The following is a 22,465-nucleotide window of genomic DNA, read 5'->3' as shown; positions in this document are numbered from 1 at the left end:
AAATCACGCATCCATAGTTTTCTATGGACCAAGTTGTTTGAAACATTTTTAAAGTCCTATTCTTATCACATTTATGTTGGATTTTTGCCGTTTTGGCCTTGTTGAGTTTAGATAAAGATACTTTATTTTTCTAAACTAGCGTGGTGTCAATTTGTGGTGTTATCACTGTATTACTGTGTGTTTTGAGTACAAATACTTTACACATTGTCTTTGAGATAAGTCTGTCTGCTCGTGCCAAGCTACCCAGTGTGTTTCCCCCTTACCCTGACTAAAAGCAAGAGTCCCTATTAGGGCAAAGGTACCTACCTCTGCCAAATAGAGACCCCCATTTCAAACAGATACCCACTGAGTTAGCCTGCCCTGATGCTGAAGGATCCTGCAACATGGATAAGCATCTAGGAGATCTAGTGAAGTTCCAGCTACTGTCACCACCTCAGAGTCTCCAGACAGAGGGCACATGACCCCAATCTGCCCTGCTTATTGCAATACCACATGGCAGTCGTATTGTCTGTCACCACCTGTATCTTCTTGCCATTGAAGGGTGGAGTGTTAGCATCAATAGACTAATTTGATGATGCTGCTCCACATTGTCCAGATAACCTACCCACCCCAGAGTGGACACATTTGTCACCACCAAGGCTTCCCAAGGAGGAGAGAAATTAATACCACAATTCAGGCTGGCATCCACCATTGACGATCTAGGGCCACCACATCAGAGACGTGAATCTGGTCTGGGAGGCAGAATCAATGGTGCGCCCACTGCAAAGATTCCCATGAAGGGCCTTGCATATGTAAATAGGTGTGAGGCACCAGAATGATGCAAGATGTTAGAAGAACAAGAAATCTTAGAACTGGTATGGGTTTCATATTAGCTCTTGCTTGAAACATCAGGATCACAGCACTGACTTTCTGCGGCAGTGGAAAAGACTTAAGGGTGATAGTGTCCAGTTTGGCCTTAATGAAGGGACTCTAAGATCGAAGAAAATGGGACTTGGGTGCCTTAGTAGAATACAGTAATGACAACACTATTCGAGGCTGGTCCGAGACTAGCTGAAGGAAATCTACGTTCAAAAGCCAGTCGTCAAGCTAAGGGAATATGTGGAACCCCAGTCTGTGAAAATGGGCCATCGCCAATTAAGTGACCTTCGTTATAATAATTTAAAACAAAAGGGGGTGTGATATCAGGCCCAAGGGAAGGACAGTAAATTGAAGCTGTCCAACTCCACTACAAAGTGGAGATACTTTTGAAGGGACTGCCGTACTGGCATCTGAACGCTCACATCCTGGAGGTCCAGGGATGCTATCAAGTCCTTGGGGTCTAATGCCATCACAACCTGAGGGAGTATCTTCATTTTGAACTTGTTCAATACTCTGAGGTCCACAATCAGTCTCAGGGCCCATTTCTTCTTGGGGATCAGGAATTACCTGGATTAGAAACTCAGTTCCCCTCTCCACCTTGGATAAGAGTCTGATAACCCCGTTGGCAAGTAATATCTTCACTTCCTTGGACATAATAACAGCAGATAGCTTAACAGAAACCAGACGAATGTGAGTGGATTTGAAGGTCTCACTGATCTGACCTAATATAGTGCCAGTGGGGTACACCGTACTGTATCTTACAGTCTACTGGCCATAAGCTGCTGATGATGGAATAACTAAAAAGCCTTGTAAGCAGGTAAAAAAGAGGACTGCTGTCGGTGTTAGTGGCCTTGTCCCTTACAACAGCACCTAATCCAGGAATCGCAAAAAGGTTGAACTGGCTGTTGGAAAAACTGTGAGGGCTTCTTCAGATAACAGGAGAGTCCTCTCGAGTAAACATAACATTTTTTATATTGCTGATGAAATTCAAGGGCAGCAGAAAGCAGACCCAATGAAGCAGCTGTAGCTTTGCTATCCAAAAAGCATTCTAGCACAAAATCTGTCTGTTTGCCAAACAATGTAGCCTCACCAAAGGGCATGTCACTCCGTGAGGCGTGGGCATGTCTGAAAATCCAGTGGTACACATCTAACTGCACTGTCAAATTAAAACACTGATGCCCATAGTAAATGTGGTATCCAGGCTGGACCATATAAGATATTTGTCAGCATCCTGGCCACCCTGTAATATCCGGGTCAGGGAATTATGCAACTCTTCAGGCAAAGTGGGTAAAATCTCATTTGCAATACCCTAATGGGTGCAAGTGTAGCAACCCCGGAGACGAACAGCATTCAAGGATCAAAGTGCTGGTTAGGGGGATGAAAAGATCTTCTTGCCAAATAGCAACTATCCTTTTCAATTCTCTGTCTGTTGGAGCACTAAGAAATTGGTTTGGATTGACTTTGCTCATAGCAGCCTGCACTATAAGCCTCTCAAAAGTCGGATGTCAGGAAAGTTAACACCTGCTGCAGGTCAGTGTCATCCAGAAATAGGATGACTCTGGCACGGTCAAGCAAGGCTTAGACCAGGCCACCATGATGTAGTCGGTAAGGGTTTAATTAAAAGCAGTAAAGGTTCTATGGTCAAAGGCCCAGAATGCAAAATTTTGGTCAGAAGGTAGGCTTTGGTTTCAACTGCAAAGAACTTTAAATTCAGTACCTCTGCAGCTCAATGATTCACCACTGGGGGGCCCTAAGGGTGAATTCAAGTCAGTCACTTGTGAAGTGTTCATGCCACTGGCATTTTGAATTTCGCGATAGAAGTGAACACTAGTATTAGGAGGTGTGAGCAAATGTCTGCCTTCTCTTCATTATCTTCATTATGGACGCCATGCACAAGGATTTGAAGTGCTTTACATTTTGAGCCAAATAGGGCATCCATCCTCCTAAAATACTGAGCTATCCATGTTTATCTACAAAGGGACATAGCCAAGACCCACTGATCTGGTTACCAAATCAACTGTGTTATGGTTAGTCCTCAAGATGTTATATGTGTGAGGACTCTCTGCAGGTGATCCAATCAAAATATATAAATGTCCTTCAGTAGATGCTTCAGAAACCCGAAGGGCATCACGTCTTAGAAAGCTTTAGTGTGGAGTACCCAAGGCAAAAGCTTTGTGATCTAAGGCATACAATGTCCTAGACTCCTTGTCTGGCAGTACAAATCAGAACAGTCTAAGGTGTAAGTTAGCAGATACGTTAAACCAGCATCAAGGAAAATGATCACACATAGATAGCTAATATATTCTGAGTGTAACAAATAGAACCCGAAGTTTTGTGTTTCACCTTTTGTGCTGTATTTGCGTAACCTCTACCTCTGCTTTCAGCTTTCATTGCATTTGCGGATGAAGATTTATGGCACCTTCTTTCAATCTCACTCAAATAACATCCTCTCTGTTGAAGCTTGCTCTGCCTGCGCTTTTGTATGCAGGACGGACATACACGTCACAGAGGAGGTTCTTTTGTTTCAAGTGAGCTACAAACCAATGATGTGCTTGCTTGATGAAATTCATTTTCACTACTTATTTTTTGTTTTAAATGTAAACAAAGAATAGCTCTGGTAAAAACGTGACAATGGGATCAATGATTGCTTTTCGTTTTTGTAAAATAAGGCCAGGGCAATTACATCAATTAGCCATTTAAATGACTATGTGTTCTTCGGATTGATTTTAACACAAAGTAAATGTAATGGATTCATTAACAAATAATAAGTGTACTTAAGTTAATTCATATCCCTTTCTTGAAAGTTTCCATGTGGTGCTACTTTTTTTCGGATTCCTTCAGGCAGGAGCTACGAATCTGACCCTGCAAACGATGATGCAAATCTCAGCATCTTGCACTGATATGGCATTGAAAATCTCTCCGTAAAATATAACAAAAATAAGTCCTGAAACCGTCTGGAAAATTAATAAAAAATAGAGATACCTGTTGATAACCTGTGTGCCTCTTAAATTGTGACACTTGAAAAACACCGAGCTCTTACTCAGAATCACTCTTATCAGTGTGATGATCCTTTGAGGTCTAATTTTGTCTTGTTTTCTACTGTGATCCTGCAAGGATGGACTTATTGCAGCTTTATTTTATTGCTATTGTATGTTGAATTTCTTTTACTGATTGTTAAGTTCCATAAAACGAATAAAAACATTTTTTTTTTCCAAAAGATGAGGAGGATCTAAAAAAACAAATACAAATTAACTTTGAAGTGCTCTATCCTCGGGTTAAGAAATCCCAATACATTTCCTTTTGGCCTCAAAAGTTCAGTGCGTTGGGATTAACTCTTCAAAAAACACATTTTGTTTTTGGGCACAAATGAAAACTGTAGCCGAGAAGGGCCAGCCCTAGATGCTTCTCCTGGATGATAAATGCTAGAGTTGCTTACAGTGTTAAATAGGTCTAATTTAAAGAGGCTGGCTAGCGCTCAATCACTTAGCTTTGGTGTGGATTCCATCGTTAGTTCAGCACAGAGGAATCTATAGAGAAAATCCCACTGCAAGATGAACAAATGCCTGGGGAAATAAAGAAGCAGAACACTGGCACCAAAAGCATTCTCCAGTAATATAATTTAGTAATATGAGGCAGTATGGGATTTAGATCTTTAGGAAATTTCGATTTTCCTCGTGGCAGGAACAAGCGTTGTGGAAAACAAATGTACTGCAAATAGGTGAAACAACAATTTAATTATGAATCTTATGACGAGGCAGGATGTAAATGCAATGGACCGCAAATTTGTACTGCACGCTCATTAATTTGTAAAGGTTTAAGATAAGGGAAGAGCTCGATCTTGCAACTTCACACAAGTCTATGGTAAGAGGAAAGCTAAATGTAGAGCAAGCTCTTGAGCAGCACTGTAGAAAGGGGCGACGTCCCCTCTATTTCAACTACGTCCAGCCTTTCTATTAGCTATTTGCTTAAAAGTATACGGTCTCTTGTTGAGCTCGTAAGAACAGTGCTGATAATGCATAGACCTAAGATTCTAATTGAACTAGAGGACTAACCTGGCTGCCTGGAAATTCATATGTTTACATGCAACACACTTGTATTGTTAGCCTAATGTAGTAACATGAAGTGATGTAAAACAAAGCAAGGATACTACATCTAACATACAACTTTGTGTCGCACAGATGTTCATGGACATAGGTGAACACAAACAGATACTAAGCTAGACAAATGACAAATATTTTGCATGGTGATTTGAACAGCAGTAAAAGTAATCCAGGAAGCAAAATGATATACTCATTTTTGTGTACAGAAAAACACATTTGGTGGTCTGACGGAAAAAGCAAAATGCCAATTAACTTGCTTATATGATAGCACAATGCAAAAAAAATAAAAAATCACACATTTCAAAAGTTTGATATATTCTGTGCCATTAAAACACGTAACTTGGGCATCTGTAAAGTCCTATGGATTGACACATGATAGCTGTTTCTTTCAACATGTATTGACAAGGTAATTGCTCATACTCAGTTTCCAGTCTTATCATGCACCCTGCCATACCGCTATTGGTAGTCGCCCCTCAATGTTCAGTCTTGGGCCACCTCCTTTGTTTACCCTTTTAAGCCACCTTCTTTGGCTTCTCCTCTTATCTCTTCACCCACGACAGATATTCATCCTTGTATCATTCACCTTCTACCTCTGATCTAGAATTTCTGACTGTCACATAGCGTTGAGACAACGTCTTGCTTCCTCATGTTTACCTCTTCCAGCCTCTCCTTTACCATGGAGCCTTGGTATTCAATTTGGCCACAGAATGAGTTAGGTGTCATTTATTAACTCCTGCTTTGGGTCACTGACATTGCTCAAATTTGTATACCAAACTGCACTGAGTAGCTAACCAGGCATAGTTCGGATCCAAGAACATACACAAGAGCATGAAGATTGATAGCACAATCAGTGACAACTATACTTCCTCAAGACCCCAAAACCTGTATGTAAAATACTACAATAAACAAGATACACATTGAATCTTGAATGGACTAGTCTGAGGCAAGTTAATTTGTCTAGTATCAAACCTTGCATCTCATTACATTATTGTTTTACCACACCCACGATGTTCATGTAATTTATTATTTAAAAAAGCATTGACAAAACGAATATTGAGCAAGAATAAAACACACCTGAAAAGGCGAATATATCTGAATCAAAAAGTTAGTTTCAGCAGTGCATCTACCTTTACTACAATACCTGCAGATCTGATGTCTAAGCTCCAAAGCAGCAGACCGAGAAATGGCCACAGAATAACAAACACACAGCATCATATGCTGCTGCTGCTCAGCTGTAAGATATTGACACGATACACACACACACGCTTAACCCAGTGGCAGATAAGAGAGTCCGGACGCGATCTTCCATACCCAACCCCTAGCTCTTCCCGTGTTTTACCCCAGTTCACGTGGCATATTCACTACCAGGACCCATAGGGTTTACAACTTGTGTATCCAGCAACTATTGTACTCATGATTAATTGTGGGGGATATTGGATACTGTAATAAGCAATCTCATGGATTGAATGATTTATTTGATATATATTACAATAAACCTGAAAATGCCAATAAAAATATGTTACAAAAAAATCATATGCTGCTGCTAATGACATACACATACAGCTATATATATATATATATATATATATATATATATATATATACACTAGCTCCCGTTCACGGGTCTTAGAAGTAGCACATCCAGGCTACAAGTAGATGGAAAAAAACATTCCTTTCCTTCAATTACAAATGTCATGAGAATTGCAGGTAAGCACACTGGTGGGTTACCTGAACGCACAACTTTCTCAAATCACACAACCCCTGCAAAAATATTCCAGTTCAATTTCAATTATATTTAAAATTCAAGAAATATGTAACTCTTGAGGTACTCACCTTCAGCAACAGTAAGCAAGTTATTGAAATCTGCAGATGAATATGGCTGAGCTGGTTCTGAATTCTTGACATTTCCCAAAGGCAAAAATGGATCATAATCAATGGAGGTGAGATCTGCAAGACTCAGCGTGTAATGACTTTGCTGGGTATACGTCGTAGAACCATAGGCACAGCAGTGCAGTACCTGTCAGAAGAAAAGTATAGCAGTATCGTTTATAACATATATCTTGATCAACTGATGAGTGTGGTGCTGGCTGCATCAGACATTTGAACTGAAACCAATAGCTAGTTTCCTGAAAATGTTAAGGCAAGTCTGAAATCTGTGCATTGCAGATACACAGCTGAGATCTCCTTGCTTTTCTGACTTTGAGGACTACAAATAATCTCTGTATGTGTTGCAGAAATCTGAGCAAGTAGCCTATTCAGCATCCTCCTGTTCGTCCACCTACGAATAGTTCAGAGGGAAGACAATCCACTGAGTACGTTTGAATTTCCAAAAACATTGGCGTCTTTTTTTTTTTACTTCGCAAAGAACAAGCATTGGCAAAGTCAATAGGTCTCGCCCATGTAAGAGATATAGGCTTTGCCAATGTGTTTTAGCCATGTTGTACACCATTGTGGCTGCTGTTCAGCATGGCTAAAAGTTAGAGGAGTATTGTAGACTGGTGTAGAGTATTGTAGACTGGCGTAGAGTATTGTAGACTGGCGTAGAGTATTGTAGACTGGCGTAGAGTATTGTAGACTGGCGTAGAGTGTTGTAGACTGGCGTAGGGTAGAGTGGTGTAGAGTGTCACTGAGTTGAGCGACGAAGAGTGGTGTGTGGAGTGTTGTGTCATAGATTGGAGTGTCGTAGAGGAGGGTGTCGTGAGGGAGGAGGGTGTCGTGAGGGAGGAGGGCGTCGTGAGGGAGGAGGGCGTCGTGAGGGAGGAGGGTGTCGTGAGGGAGGAGGGTGTCGTGAGGGAGGAGGGTGTGGGGTGCCATGAGGAAGAGGGGTGTTGAGTGAGGTGAAGTGTCATTTACACAAGTGGAGGGGCAAACAGTGGAGGGGCAAACAGTGGAGTAAAACGTCAGAGTGGGGTAGTGTGGGGCAGAGTGGAATGGAGTGGCATAGAGGGAGTTGCTGGAGTGGAACAGAGTAGAGTGTCGAAGAGTGGTGTGTCAAGGAGTGGAGTGTCAGAGTGGAGGGGGTGCAGAGTGTAGTAGAGTGTATTGCCATAAAGTAGACTGTCAGAGTAGAGTGTTATAGAGTGTCATAGAATGGATCGCCATAGAATGGATCGTCATAGAATGGATCGTCATAGAGTGGAGCGCCATAGAGTGGAGCGCCATAGAGTGGAGCGCCATAGAGTGGAGCGCCATAGAGTGGAGCGCCATAGAGTGGAGCGCCATAGAGTGGAACGCCATAGAGTGGAACGCCATAGAGTGGAGCGCCATAGAGTGGAGCGCCATAGAGTTTAGTAGAGTGAAGTAGCATAAAGTGGAGTAGGGTGGAGTACATTAGAGTGTCGTAGAGTAGTGTGTCAGAGCAGAGAGTCGCGGAGAGGTGTAAAGTGAAGTAGAGCGGCGTAGAGTAGATTAGAGAGTAGTAGAGTGGCATGGATAGGCGTAGAGTGTCGTGGAGGGGCGTAGAGCGGCATACACTGGTGGAGACTTTCATAGACTGGAGTGGCGTAGTGTGGAGTATGCATGGTGTGGTAGTGCATTGTCTGACAAGCTACTGCATTGTCGGACAAGCTACTTATCTTCAGTAATGCCTTATCTGGTAGAGACATGATCTAGCCGCAGATACCTTTCCTTTGAATTTACCAGGCGTCGCACTGAATCCAGAAGATTTTCCCTTGAGCAATACCCATGCGTGCCGGTAGGTGGTGTCAGTCGGCTCCACGTGAAATCGTCGGCAATGCCAGAAGTGACGTCTGCGTCACCCATATAGGCGCCACCTCGGCGCGCTGATGTCAGTTTCTTTTTATGACTTTCCACGCCAGAAATGCGGAGCCATGAAGAGCACTGACATTGGTATGTTTTTAAGAAATTGCGGCCCTGAAATAGAACAACCCTGACCCTGGAAGCTTGTACACATGAGGATAGGCGGGTCTGTAAGGAGTCTGTGGCTAGATCATGTCTCTACCAGATAAGGTGTTACCGAAGGTAAGTAACTTGCCCATCTGATAGAGACATCTAGCTGCAGATTCATTACCTCTGAACAGATACCTAATGCTTAGTAAACATGTGCAGAGATGCCCACGATGCCGCCTGACAGATGTCACGGACTGGGACTCCAGGTTGCAGCTCAGTGGTAGCGGCCTTGGCTCTGGTGGAATGAGCCCTTAAGCCGTCAGGAGGCTTCTTCTTTGCCAGAGAATGCAAATCTTGATGCAAAGGACAACGCATCGTGAGATAGTCCTCTTCTGCGCCGCCTGACCTTTCTTCAATCCAGCGTACCCTACAGAGAGTTGGTTGTCTACCCGGAACTCTTTTTTGCGGTCAAGGTAGAATGACAATGCTCTGTTTGTGTCCAGATGGTGGAGTTGCTCCTCTTCTTTAGAGGGATGCAAGGGGCGTAGAAAGTGAGCAAGGTAACAGATTTTCAGAAAAAAAGAGGCCCTAGATCGAAACAACAATTTGTCAGGGAATATCATCAGAAAGAGGGGCTTGGACGATAAAGCTTTCAGCACACTCACCCTCCTAGCAAATGTAATTGTCACTAAGAAGGATGTTTGTTTCTAGGCATGGCCCTCCTGGTGTCCAAACGTGATATTGTCGCTTGATGGGCATCTTCTGGTCCATCAACTATTTCGTTATGGTGCCGGGGAGTATACTGGTGCGCACAGCAAGAAAAACCTGTCTGAGAGGCACGGGGCTGCCCCAATTAACATGGGCGAGTCTGGGGAAAGTTGTTGGGCCAATTCGCTTGAGATCACGCCTGCCATTGGGATGTGGATGCTGATTTGTGTAAATATATATTGCGATATCCAATTTTCGCTGCTTTGATCAAACGCTATATCCTTTTCTATACCAAGATATTAACGTGTCACTTTGATGTAATTTTTCATCTTCCTTGGTTACAAAACATCAAAATGTGTTTATCAAAAAAAAAAAAAAGTTTTGATGGTGAGCAGCCAGAGGGGACAATTATGAAGGCTTCAAAAGGAGCGCATATGAGGAAAGTGAGAAACAAATTAGGATCCCACTGAAACATAATGAAATGGGCAGGTGGGAACATATGTACAAAGCTTTTCTGGAATCTATGTATAAGGGGGGATTTAAAAAAGGAGGGTTGGTCTGGAAGCCTCAGGAAAGCAGACAAAGCTGAAAGATACCTTTTCAAGGTGCCCCAAAGCAGAGCCTGCTGTGCAAGAGGCAAAATAAAAGGCAAAATATCAGGAAAGGAAGCAGACAGAGGGTCAATAGACTTTTCTGTAAAATATAATACAACATTTCTTCCAACAGCAGGTGTATACCTTCTTAGTGGAGGAAAGTCTGGCTGCCAGAACGAACATTACAGACATCAGGAGGAAGGCCAAAAGCTATCAACTGCCAACGCTCAATCTACACACAAGAGGTTGGGTGGAGGACCCTCCCCTGTTACTGCAACAGAAAATCCTCCTGAAGGAGCAGCCTGATTGGAGGATCGGTGCTCATGTGCAAAAGCTCGGGATACCAGATTGTACATGTCCAGTCCGGAGCCACAAGGATGGCTTGGGCCCGGTCGTTCCTGATCTTTTTCAGAACTCTGGGGAGAAGTGGTGTGGGCGGAAAGGCATACAGGAGGCCTGAGCTCCACTCGAGACAAAAATCGTCTCTGAGGAAGAGCTGCCTTGGAAACTCAAGTGCACAAAACTGCATGTTCTCTGCAGAGGCAAACAGATCTAACCAAGGCTCTCCCCAGTAGCTGAAAGAGACCTAGAGCCACCTCCGGATGGAGACACCACTCGTGATCCGCTAGGCACTGACGGCTGAGTTTGTCTGCCCTGGCGTCCAGGGAACCTGCCAGGTGTTGAACCAGCAAGGATATGCCCTGCTGATCCAGCCATGTCCATAGAAGCAGGGCCTCTTGACAAAGAGCCCTTGACCCCACTCCGCCCTGTTTGTTGCAGTACCACATGGCAGTAGTGTTGGCTGTGAACACTTGAACTAGCTATCCTTTGATGGAGGGTAGAAAGGCTTTCAATGTTAATCTGATCTCAGAGAACCCTAGCATGTTGATGTGGAGTCTAGATTCCACCGGAGACCAGAGTCCTGAGTTCTACACCTCTTCCAGATTGCTGCCCCATCCCAGAAGTGATGCACCTGTCATTACTGTGAGATCTAGTCGGGGAAAGGAAAGGGTCTCCCACTGCCCCAATTGCGGTTCGTCAGCCACCACTGCCGGTCTCGTGCAGTTCCCTGCGAGATCGGGCCATGTCAGAGAGAATTCTTTGATGCTGCGCCCACTGGAACTTCAGGTCCTAGTGCAGAGCCCACATATGTCACCTGGCATGTGCCACTAGCAGGATGCAGAAGGTCATGAGGACCAGCAGCCTCAAAGGCATTCTCACTGAAATCCAGGATAGAGGCTGAAACATCAGTATCATAGCCTGAATATCTTGGACTCCCCATTTGGAAGGATAAGCCTAAAACTGCACTGTGTGCAGAACGGCTCTGATGAAAGGGAGCATTTCAGAGGGAGTCTGGTGTGATTTTGGGACGTTCATAGTGAATACCAGCGAATCCAGGAGGTTTGCTGTTGTCTGGAGGTGGGATACGACAGCCTGGTGCGAGCCCGCTTTCAACAGCCAGCCGTTGAGATATGGGGAAGACTGGCAACCATGATTTGCGTAGATGAGCTGAGACCCTGCCATCACCTTAGTGAACACCTGAGGGGCGCTGGTAATGCTAAAAGGGGGCACGGTGAACTGAAAATGCTTATGGCCCACTATAAACTGCAGGTAGCGCCGATGGGCAGGCAGAAAGGGAATGTGAAAATATGCATCCTGCAAGTCCAACACTACCATCAAGTCTCCAGGGGCCAGGGCAGACAAGACCTGAGCTAATGTGAGTATCTTGAATTTTTCCTTTTTGAGGAAGTAGTTGAGGGCTCATAAGCCTAGGATACGAAAGAAGGCCCTTGTCCTTTTTTGGAACCAGAAAGTAGCGGTAATAACAACCACAGCCTACTTCTGGCGCCGGAATCCTCTCTATGGCTTCCTTGGCCAAGAGTCATGACGTCTACCAGGAGCAAAATCAAATGATCCTCCTTCAGCCGGTCGTAGGATGGAGGGAGGGCTGGTCTTGAAGGGGAGGGAATAGCCATTTCAAACTATCTAGATAACCCACCTGTCCTATGTGAGGTCTGCCAGTGGTGTAGATGATGGCTGATCCTGACACCAACTGGACGCCCATGGTCTGGAAAGCCGGGACTAGGAGGGTTTGAAGGCTGAAACTGCCGGGGGTGGTGGTCTGATCCAACCTCTGGCCGCCCGACCCACATGATCGAAACAAACCACCTCCGCAGATGCGCAGCGGTTGATGAACTTGCGTGGCTCGGTGCCTAGGATATGGTTGGCGCGGCTGATGCCCCTTCGATAGGCACGAAAGAAGTGAAAGGCAAACTGGGCATGTGCATTCACTGAGAGGACCAAGGACTTAGACTTTGCGTGCAAGTCCTTAAAGCGCTCCAGCGCTGTCTCTGCCTTGTTCCAAAGAGATGGATGCCATCAAAGGGCATTTCCATGAGCGAGACTTGTACGGCCCCCAAAAGCCAGATGTTCTCAGCCAGGTGTGGCGTCTGACAGCAATTATTGATGCAATCACTGTGCCTAGCGAGTCGGGCGTGTCTAAACCACATTGAATGGCGATCTTTGATGCATCTTTCCCATCTAACACTGCTTGGGAAAGGATGGCCTGGGCCTCCTCAGAGACCTGTGGCAGCCCTTGTGCAACCATTTCCCACAGAGTGTGGGACTAACGGCCCACTAAGCTTGCAGTGTTCACCGACCGAAATGCAAGGCTGGTGGAAGAAAAAACTTTCATGCCCCAACTATTCAACCTCTTGAAGTCCCTATCCGAGGGAGCGGAAAGGAATGCGCCATGGGACGTAGATGCTTGGACTACCAAGCTCTCTGGGGTAGAGTGGGTAGTGAGGAAATCTGGGTCGCCCAGAGCAGGGCGGTGGTAGCAGGCAATCGCCCTATTTTGAGAAGACCCTGTGCTGGGCTTGAACCAGGTTCCCAGTAGAATTTTCATGAGGGCCTCAATAAAGGAAAGAAGGGGTTCCAAGTAAGAAACTCCTGATTGTTGCACCTGTGTCAAGATGTTGGTCTTGAGCGCCACAGAAGGAAGCTGAAAGCCAAGGACCTCCGCTGCCCTTCCACCATCATAGCATACGTCGCATCCTCCCCCGTAGCCATGGTAGGGGGAGACAGCATGCCAATATCTGGAGAAGTATACAGTCCACTGGCCTCACCCAATTCCTCATACCAGTCCATTTCCTCATCAGGCTGGTCTTCTAAAGGGTCAGCAACCCCTCCCAATCTTCTCCTACACCTAGCCCTTCAGGAACCTACCTAGGACCGGGAGGGTGTGTCGGCGTTGGATTCGGCATTGGTCGACGCGATACTGGCTCTGGGTAGTCGGGAATCAGAATGGGGTTGAAATCGCTGGTGGAAGCAGACGGCATCTGGACCATTAGCGCTGGGGCAGGCGCCTGGAAAGGTCGCAATGGCACTACCGGCACCTGTCCGGATCCATTCCTAGATCCATAGAAGGCTATCAATGCCGGAGCCGCTGGTGCGGAATCAGATGGGTCCCCCTCCAACCCCACGGGTCCCAAAGGTACGCCGGTGGGGTCAGGCCACCTAAAAATGAGGCGCATGGCCTCATAAAAGTCTCTAAGTTGGGTAGGGGGTGTTCCAGTTCTCAGGAGGCGCAGAGCCGACCCAGGCACAGGTGCCACAGAACGAGGCCTTGAATGCAGAGGCTCCTCTGTCTTGCCGGCCGATAGAATGGGAGAAGTCAAAGCACTCTTCGATTTCTTGTGTTTTTTTGTGCCTCTTACCTGAATTTCCTGATGATTTCGAATGGGAAGAAGAGGACTTGGGACTCCTGGAGCAGTGCCGGGACCTTCCTCTTGACAGGGACGCGAGCAGGTTTAGGGACCGCTCCCTCAAAGACTTCTGAGCCATGGCTCGGCAGTCGGACCACAAAGTCACGCTCCAGACAAACCAAATGGGGGCCCATCACTGACATGGCCCAATGACCGGCGCTGCACGGCTTGAACCTTGAAGTCTTTCTAGACATGGTACCTACACACTAAAAGGGAGATGACAAAATGTTTTTAAAATCCAGTCAACGTGACAGAGTGTAACTCTCTTCACGGATCACTGATGCGGAAAAAAAAGAACGGATGTCAGCGTGTCTAAGTAGTTCCTATACAGGTAATGTAGATGTCACGTCCAGCGTGACGACGACGACATCACGCAGAGTTAACCAACACCACCTACCGATGTGCAGGGATATTGCTCGAAGAAAAATCTTCCGGAACCAGCCTGATGCCTAGGAAATTCAAAGGTAAGGAATCTGCGGCCAGATGCCTCTATCAGATATTACAGATAACACAGTTTCAATGAAATTACCATTAGATTTGCACAGACACAGTTTTACTGATAAAACGATACTGCACAAAAGTGTGGAAATGGCATCACCTACTGTATTGCTTTATTTTTTATCATATTGAAATATTTGTTTGCAGCCCACTTCAGAATTACAAAAATATTTGCTTCATTTGGGCTTTCCTAATTTGGTTATATTCTGAAATATTTGCATAGCTCATTTACAGACATTTGAGTTTTGTTGTGTGCTAGAGGAAAGTCTTTCCTTTCACACAATCCCAGATTGTCAGATAAAGTGCAACTCCTCTAACTTTGAAGTCAGAGAAAGAAAAGTAAACACCAAGCACCCTGGAAGGCAAAGCCTGACACTTGGCCACTCTCTTTGCATGCCCAGCAAATGTGACAAGATAAGAACCAAATTTAAAAGCCTGTTTAAAGAAAGTGAACACGTGTGGAAGAATACACTAAAAAGGTTATGCTCCACAGGAGGGGCAAAGACATGCTGGACAGCCTAAAACAAATAAAGCAAGCCCATGTGAGTTAAACACAAAGCCAATGGTAAGCAATAGGTGGAATGCATTCTTAGGCCAGCTTTAAAAACGTTCCCAAGAAGCCTTCAGGTGTGCTGTATGGTAGGCTTCGACCTAAAAACAATGGGTTCTGAGCCTGCCTCTAGAGTTTGGGTAGAATGCGAAAGCCTGAATGGACAAGGGTACAGAGTTTCCATCACACAAATTGGAAAACTACTCTATGTATTCCAGCTCACCCCATTCTCATAGTGTGATATTGGGATTTCAGCATACGAACAAGTGAAAAAGAGTTCTGAAAATGTGTGGCGCCCGATGTCGCCGTGTCAATTGGCAAGTCTGTGATAGCAGGGCAAGTCTTCCAGTGAGTAAAGAGATTCGTACCACAGCTGCAGGTAAATGAGTGATTCACGCGTATTTCACAACGTGTCAAGTATTGTGCAAAATGCAACCTTTCCCGCTATCCTTCAAGAAACGGCCTTGCATTCCACAACCCGTTGTGCCTGAAACAAAAAGGCAGAGTGCCAAGATCGGGGCGTGCTAACACCCCGCAACAAATTAAGTAACCAGAGGTAAAACCAAAAGCAGGCTGCAAATGAAACCAGGACCCATTCTTGCCTGGTTCATTTCATCCACAAAGCAGCGATCTACTTCGAAATGACAAGTAAAGTCACCCACTGCAGCATGGATTCGGGGTCCATAACTGGATTCCTGTGCCAATTTCACACAATGAGTTTTGTAGAAATATGACAATTAATTTTATTCTCCAACAGACATTTAGCCAAGTAACACACCGGGAAATGCATTATTCAGGGTTCTGCATGCATTATTACACATCATCACATTCTACCAGATTCTGTGGTGCGTAAAGGTCAGGAAAGACAAAACCTGGTAAATACCACACCTGAGGTATTGGTATTTACAGAGGATGGGATTAGAGCAGAAAATAATAGGACGAGAAGGGCCAACAGGTTTTCTCTGCATTTTCATCTTCCTGTTCTAGTAATAATTTCATGTTAATTCATAGTGCTGTCTGCTAGCTGGACAGTGCATTAACAGCCGACACTGGTCTTTCTTGAAGGCTGGAGCCTGGGTTTGCAAAGAAAGTTAGGCTGTGTTATGTTATGACGTATTAGTTTGGTGTGCGGTCTGCCATTGCCTCGCCCTCTGGCCACTGACAGTTGCACGTGTGTAGTGAAGTTGCCTTATGTTAGGGTTTATTTGCTGATTGCAAGTGTGCCAGAGTCTCACCCTTTTGGCGCTGAGAGCTGTGTATGTGAAGAGTGTCCGCTCTCGTGTTTTCCATTCTCAGAGTCTATCTCCCCGTTGTCCTGCATTGTATTCTTAAAGTTTGATTCCCTGCACCAGGTCTCTATGACAGTCTAGCAATAAGAAAGAGCTGATGTGTCCAGAGACGGTTATTACAACCTTGTGGTATCCTTTTATAAACCATTGTAATCTGGTCCTGGTTTAGTCTACTTGGGTCCAGGATGTGGATGACTACAACTCCCAACATGCATGATGTTGTGAAAATAACACAAGGGGCAAGAAGCGTGCGGCACTATGTTAAAATTGAGTCATCTAGTAATGAAAGCTAGACCTATGTTTTTATTCTGGTGGTATGTTTTTAAAAGCTCTCAATTTGTTCTGTAAAATTATCTATGTGGTGATTGTAAAATGGTGATCTGCTAAATATGTGGGGCTGGAAAGACTCCGCAACCTAGTCCCAGACTTGAGAAAAAAAAAAGAAAAAGGATTTTATTGCCCGAGGTGTCAACTGCATTCCAGGCCTCTTTACAAAGCTAGTGCTAGGCCACTGCTATCACCCGAAAGGATCAATCAGTGCGCGCTGCCTATTTCGAAGGCATCAATCACAGACCAGCAAATAGAGGCAGAGGTGAACTGAACAAAATGGTATAGTAGAACAAGTTACTTACCTTCGGTAACGATGTATCTGTAAGAAACATTAGTTAGTTAGATTCCTCACCTTAGAATATCCCCAGGCGTCAGACTGGATCCGGAAAGTTTTTTGTAGCAATACCCCTTGCGCGTCGCTAGGCGTCGTCTGCGGCTCCGCGTCCGTGGTTGGCGTAGTGCGCCGGAATGACGTCGGAGTACTTAGACGCCGCCCTTGCGCGCTGACGTCAGTTCTTGTACACAGCTTTCTGCGCCAGGGACGCTGAGCCATGCAAGAGACCGACACTGGTGCCAAAAAATCTAGGGCCCTGAACGGGAGAACCTTAACCCTAGATGTCGGTTCGCAGAACGGAGAGACTGGGTGGGTCGGTGAGGAATCTAACTAACTAATGTTTCTTACAGATACATCGTTACCGAAGGTAAGTAACTTGTTTATCTGAAAGAAACATGTTAGTTAGATTCCTCACCATAGAATAGATACCCCAGCAATACTAACCCCGGTGGTGGGTCTGCGAACCAAGATCACACCAGAAAGTCCTGGAGAACAGAACGGCCAAAGTGGCCATCTCTCCGGACTTGGCTGTCCAGGCAATAGTGCCTGGCGAACGTGTGCAGTGAAGCCCACGTCGCCGCCTGACAGATGTCCTACAAGGGGACTCCCCGTCCCAGGGCAGTCGTCGCCGCAGTGGCCCAGGTGGAATGGGCTCGCAGCCCAACAGGAGGGACCTTTTTCGCCAAAGAATAGCAGAGTTTAATACACAACATGACCCACCGCGAGATGGTCCGCTTGTGCAAAACTTTACCCTTCTTCGCACCTACATATCCAACAAAAAGTTGGTCGTCCACCCGGAACTGGCTTGTGCGAGCCAAATAAAATGACAGCACACGTTTGGGGTCCAGACGGTGGAGCCTCTCTTCATCTTTAGAAGGATGCAGAGGCGGAGGCGGAAAGAAGGTGGGCAGCGTGACAGATTGCCCGATGTGAAAGGGAGTCACGACTTTAGGAAGGAAAGAAGGACGGGTCCAGAGGACAACCTTATCCGGATGAACCGAAAGGAAGGGAGGCTTAGCTGACAGAGCCTGGAGCTCACTCACCCGCCTAGCGGAGGTGATGGCCACCAGGAAGGCAGTTTTCAGAGTCAGTAGACAAAGTGGACAGTTGTGAAGGGGCTAAAAGGGAGCGCACATCAGAAAAGTAAGAACAAGGTTCAAGTCCCACTGAGGCATTACGAAGGGAACATATGAGTAATGCCCTTGAGAAAACGGGAGACAACAGGGGACTTGAAAAGAGAAGGCTGATCAGGAAGCCTCAAGAAAGCAGAGATTGCAGCAAGATAACCCTTCAAGGTGCCCAGAGCAGAGCCCTGCTGGGCCAAAGAAAGAAGAAAGAGGAGAACTTCAGAAAGAGGGGCAGAAAGGGGATCCACAGCCTTTGCTGTGCACCATGCCACAAATTTGTTCCACCGGCAGGCGTACACCGTCTTTGTGGAGGGACGCCTGGCTGCCAGAATGACATTACAGACTTCAGGAGGCAAGTCAAATGGCATCAACTGTCGCCGCTCAATCTCCACGCATGGAGGTGGAGGCTGGACAGGTTCGGGTGGAGGACGTCCCCTGTTGCTGCGACAGAAGGTCCTCCTGAAGAGGCAGTCGTATCGGAGGATCGATGGACATACTGAGTAGCTCAGGATACCAGTACCTTCGTGCCCAATCCGGAGCCACCAAGATGACTTGGGCCCGGTCGCGCCTGATCTTCTTCAGCACTCTGGGCAGAAGTGGTATAGGCGGAAAGCCGTACAACAGACCGCAACTCCACTCGCGACGGAAAGAGTCTCTGAGCGAGTGCCGCCTTGGAAATTCCAACGCGCAGAACTGCTGACATTGCGCGTTCTCTCTGGTGGCAAATAGATCTAACCAAGGCTCTCCCCACTGCCTGCAGAAAGAGACCTTGCGCCACGTCCGAGTTCAGACGCCATTCGTGATCCATCATGCACCGGCGGCTGAGTTCGTCTGCTCTGGCGTTCAGAGAGCCCGCCAGATGTTGAACCACCATGGTGATGCCCTGGTGTTCCAGCCATGTCCAGAGGCGCAGAGCCTCCTGACAAAGGGTCCACGACCCACCCCGCCTTGTTTGTTGCAATACCACATGGCGGTGGTGTTGTCCGTGAACACCTGCACAACACTTCCCCGGACAGAGGGAAGGAAGGCTTTCAGTGCAAGTCGGATCGCCCTCAGCTCCAATAGGTTGATATGGAGCCGAGTCTCCCCCGGAGACCAGAGTCCTCTGATCTCCGGCTCTCCCATATGGCCCCCCCATCCCAGGAGGGACGCATCCGTCACTACGACATGCTCCGGTTGGGGTAGGGAGAGGGATCTGCCGCTGACCCAATCGCGATTCGTGAGCCACCACTGCAGCTGGTTCGCAGTGCCCTCCGAGATCAGGACATGGTCGGACAGGTTGCCGCGATGCTGGGCTCACTGAAACTTCAGGTCCCACTGCAGAGCCCGCATCCGCCACCTGGCGTGAGGTACCAACAGGATGCAGGAGGCCATCAGCCCCAGTAGCCGCAGCACCAACCTGACCGAAACCCAGGACAAAGGCCGGAAGATGGAAAGCAGGGCCTGAATGTCCCGGACCCGCTGTTCCGGCGGATAGACCCGGAACTGCGCCGAATCGAGGACCGCTCCGATGAAAAGGAGCTTCTTGGAGGGACTCAGGTGCGACCTCGGCACATTGATGGAGAACCCCAGCGAGTGCAGGAGGTCGGCCGTGGTCTGGAGGTGGGAGACTACTTGCTGGGGCGAGCCCGCCATCAACAGCCAGTCGTCAAAATAGGGGAAGACTGGAACCCCTGATCGGAGCAGATGAGCTGCGACCACCGCCATCACTTTCGTGAACACCCGAGGGGCACTGGGCCGGCGGAGGAGGCGTCGTGAGGTCGACCGGCGCTGACAGAGATCCAGACCAGACCTGGATCCCTCTGGGACCTGCGGCGTCGGGGCCGGAGCCATCGACGGCGCCGGAGCCGCCGGCACGCTAGGTCGCCCAGTCGAGTCCGCGGGGCCCGAAGGCGCGCCGGCAGACGTCGACGGTGGAGCCAGGCCCCTCATGGCCGAGAGGAAGGCACTGACCTCCGCCGGAGTCGCGTCAGTCCCAGGGACCGGCGGGTATGGGGACGGACGCGGCTCCTGCGGCTCCGACGGAGCCTCGGGGGTGGGTCCACCCTGACCCTCGGCCAAGTCGCGCGACCGGCGAGGGGAGTCCGAAGAGCGATGTCGTCTCTTGGACTTCTTGGAGTGCTTCGACTTACCCGAAGACCCCGACGAGCGATGACTATGGCTGTGGCTCCGCGATCGGTCCTTGGACCTCCTCCTGGACCGGGACCGAGAGCGGCGCGGAGCGGAGTGCCGAAGCTCGAGAAGCTTACGGGACCGCTCTCGCCTAGCTTTCGATGTCAAGGCCTGACAGTCGGGGCACGACTCCGCGTCGTGGTCGGCCCCCAGGCAGTAAAGGCACCGGCGGTGGTGATCGGTCACCAACATCAGGCGATGACAGGCGTCACAGGCCTTAAAACCAGGCATCCTACCAGCACCAGATTGGAGTCGATAGACCAAAAAGAGTCAAAAAGGTAGTCAAAAAATGACTAGGGTAAGCTCTTTCCGGATAGGCGCTTACTGGCGCGGAAAAAAGAAGAACTGACGTCAGCGCGCGAGGGCGGCATCTAAGTACTCAGACGACGTCATTCCAGCGCACGACGCCAACGACGGACGCGGAGCCGCAGACGACGCCTAGCGACGCGCAAGGGGTATTGCTACAAAAAACTTTCCGGATCCAGTCTGACGCCTGGGGATATTCTAAGGTGAGGAATCTAACTAACGTGTTTCTTTCAGATATTGTAGATAGATGGTGCTTACTACTCCTGACGAGGCGCCCAAGCGCTAAAATACAACAAGTGCATTGCACAATCCTCCGTATACAGAAACAGCAACACTGAGTTGGTTTGAGTACTAGCTGCTTGAAAAGACAGACACTGTATGCACACGAAATGATACAAAAGCGAAGAAAGAAAAGAAAATGCAAAGAGAGAACAGACATGCGAGGAACACAGAGAGGGGACATGCAAATATGCACAACAATGAGAAATGGCAGGGAGTGGTGAGAGGATAGGGGTCAAAGGAGACAGAGATGCAGGAGGATAAAAGCAGAGATAAGAAGCATATACTGTAAGAGTAACAGAAACAGATGTAGAGAAAACAAGCAACACCAGGACATTAGATAAACAGGTGTCCTTGAAAACCAGCATCTGACATTTGATCTTGGTCTTTAAATGTTCAGCAAATGTGACGAGATAAGAACAACATTTACAGGCCTGTTTACAAAAATGGAGCACATCTGGGAGCAGGTGAAAACCGGACCGATCGTGTGAATTGCTTTTCAATAAAGAAAAAAAGTAGTACTTAACCGATGTTAAAATGGTGACCAGTGGATTGATACAGTACTTGGTCCCTGCTCACGGGGACGGCTAAACACAAGAAGAATCATGACAAATGCATGCAATGTACAAATGGGGAAAAAGGATAGGAGAACAGCGATGGAGCCAGCAAATGGAAAGCCCATGGGTGGGCTGAAGCCCACAAAGTATATATAACATGTCTCGAAGAGGCAGCGCTGTCTAGCAGAGACCTAAAAAAGGAATACTATTGACTGTCATGTGTCGAGCACCCACAAATGACCAGTCCATGTGTGAATGCTAGAAGTGAGAAGAAGAGAGAGTAAGGGTAGGCGACCAACAAATGAATACAGTATATGTGTATGGCATTTCTACAGCGTGAAACAAACCAAAAAGGTAGCAAAGTGCTCCATAGGATCAAAGACATGCATAAAGTCGATGGGAGAGGAGAAGGTTTGTTGCTTATTAATGTATTGTGATCTAGAGCTCTTTAAAGCGGTGCATCTTCAACTGTTTCCTAAACTGGAGCAGTGCTCAAACTGTCATGATGGTGGGTCCTGGTGGTATGTCTTTGAAGGCATTTGTACCTCTGGAAATTGGCCCAAACAACCTTCCTTCCGGATCTAAAAGTAAATTGTTGTGTTTTCTTTCACAATTTATTATTGATTTTGGTATTTTGCCTTAAAAGAACTTTAAAATGCTGGTGTCATGTGCTATATAAAATGTTTTCCTTTCAATATTTGTAAAGATAGGCATAAGTGGTGCTATGCCTCTTCTGCTGAGTGTGCTTAGAAGTAGTAGTCTGCTACTCACCACAAACTAACATGAAGAGCAATCCTTCTTATGCAGGCTTTGTGGATGATCCTAGGCACCAAACTAAATGAGGAAGTACCCAACCCGACCTGTGTGTACTCCACCAGAATAGAGGCAAAAATGTTTATAGCAATGCCAAATCAGTGTCTGCCATCCAGATCTGCAATTCACAACTCAAACAGAAGCAATATAACAGAGTTTGTGAGATCAGTTAGGTTGGAACTTTTCCCAAGTCACAACAGAGTTAACGAGCATTGAAGACACAAAATTGGCATAAAATAAACATATTAAAGAAAATCAACGTGGGGGAATAAGAAGCAGGAAAAGCGGGTTCTCTCAACATCAAGGGGAGTGGAACCACATCATTCTCAGAGCAA

At 46.9% G+C, this 22,465-nt stretch overlaps 1 protein-coding gene across 7 annotated transcripts in view; it reads right to left on the bottom strand.

Annotated features, from left to right (window-relative positions):
- Positions 1-22,465, bottom strand: part of RALGAPA2 (Ral GTPase activating protein catalytic subunit alpha 2) — a 1,855,355-nt gene that overhangs the window by 659,587 nt on the left and 1,173,303 nt on the right. For all 7 annotated transcript variants that reach the window (XM_085612413.1, XM_085612412.1, XM_085612410.1 and 4 more), the window contains one exon: positions 6,792-6,975. In XM_085612413.1, coding sequence (XP_085468539.1) covers positions 6,792-6,975 — 184 coding nt within the window. The remainder of the gene's footprint in view (positions 1-6,791; positions 6,976-22,465) is intronic.

Source organism: Triturus cristatus, chromosome 6, assembly GCF_964204655.1.
Source record: "Triturus cristatus chromosome 6, aTriCri1.1, whole genome shotgun sequence".
Taxonomy (NCBI): domain Eukaryota; kingdom Metazoa; phylum Chordata; class Amphibia; order Caudata; family Salamandridae; genus Triturus; species Triturus cristatus.
Note: the sequence above shows the minus strand (reverse complement) of the source record. Positions and strands in the feature narration are given on the sequence as shown.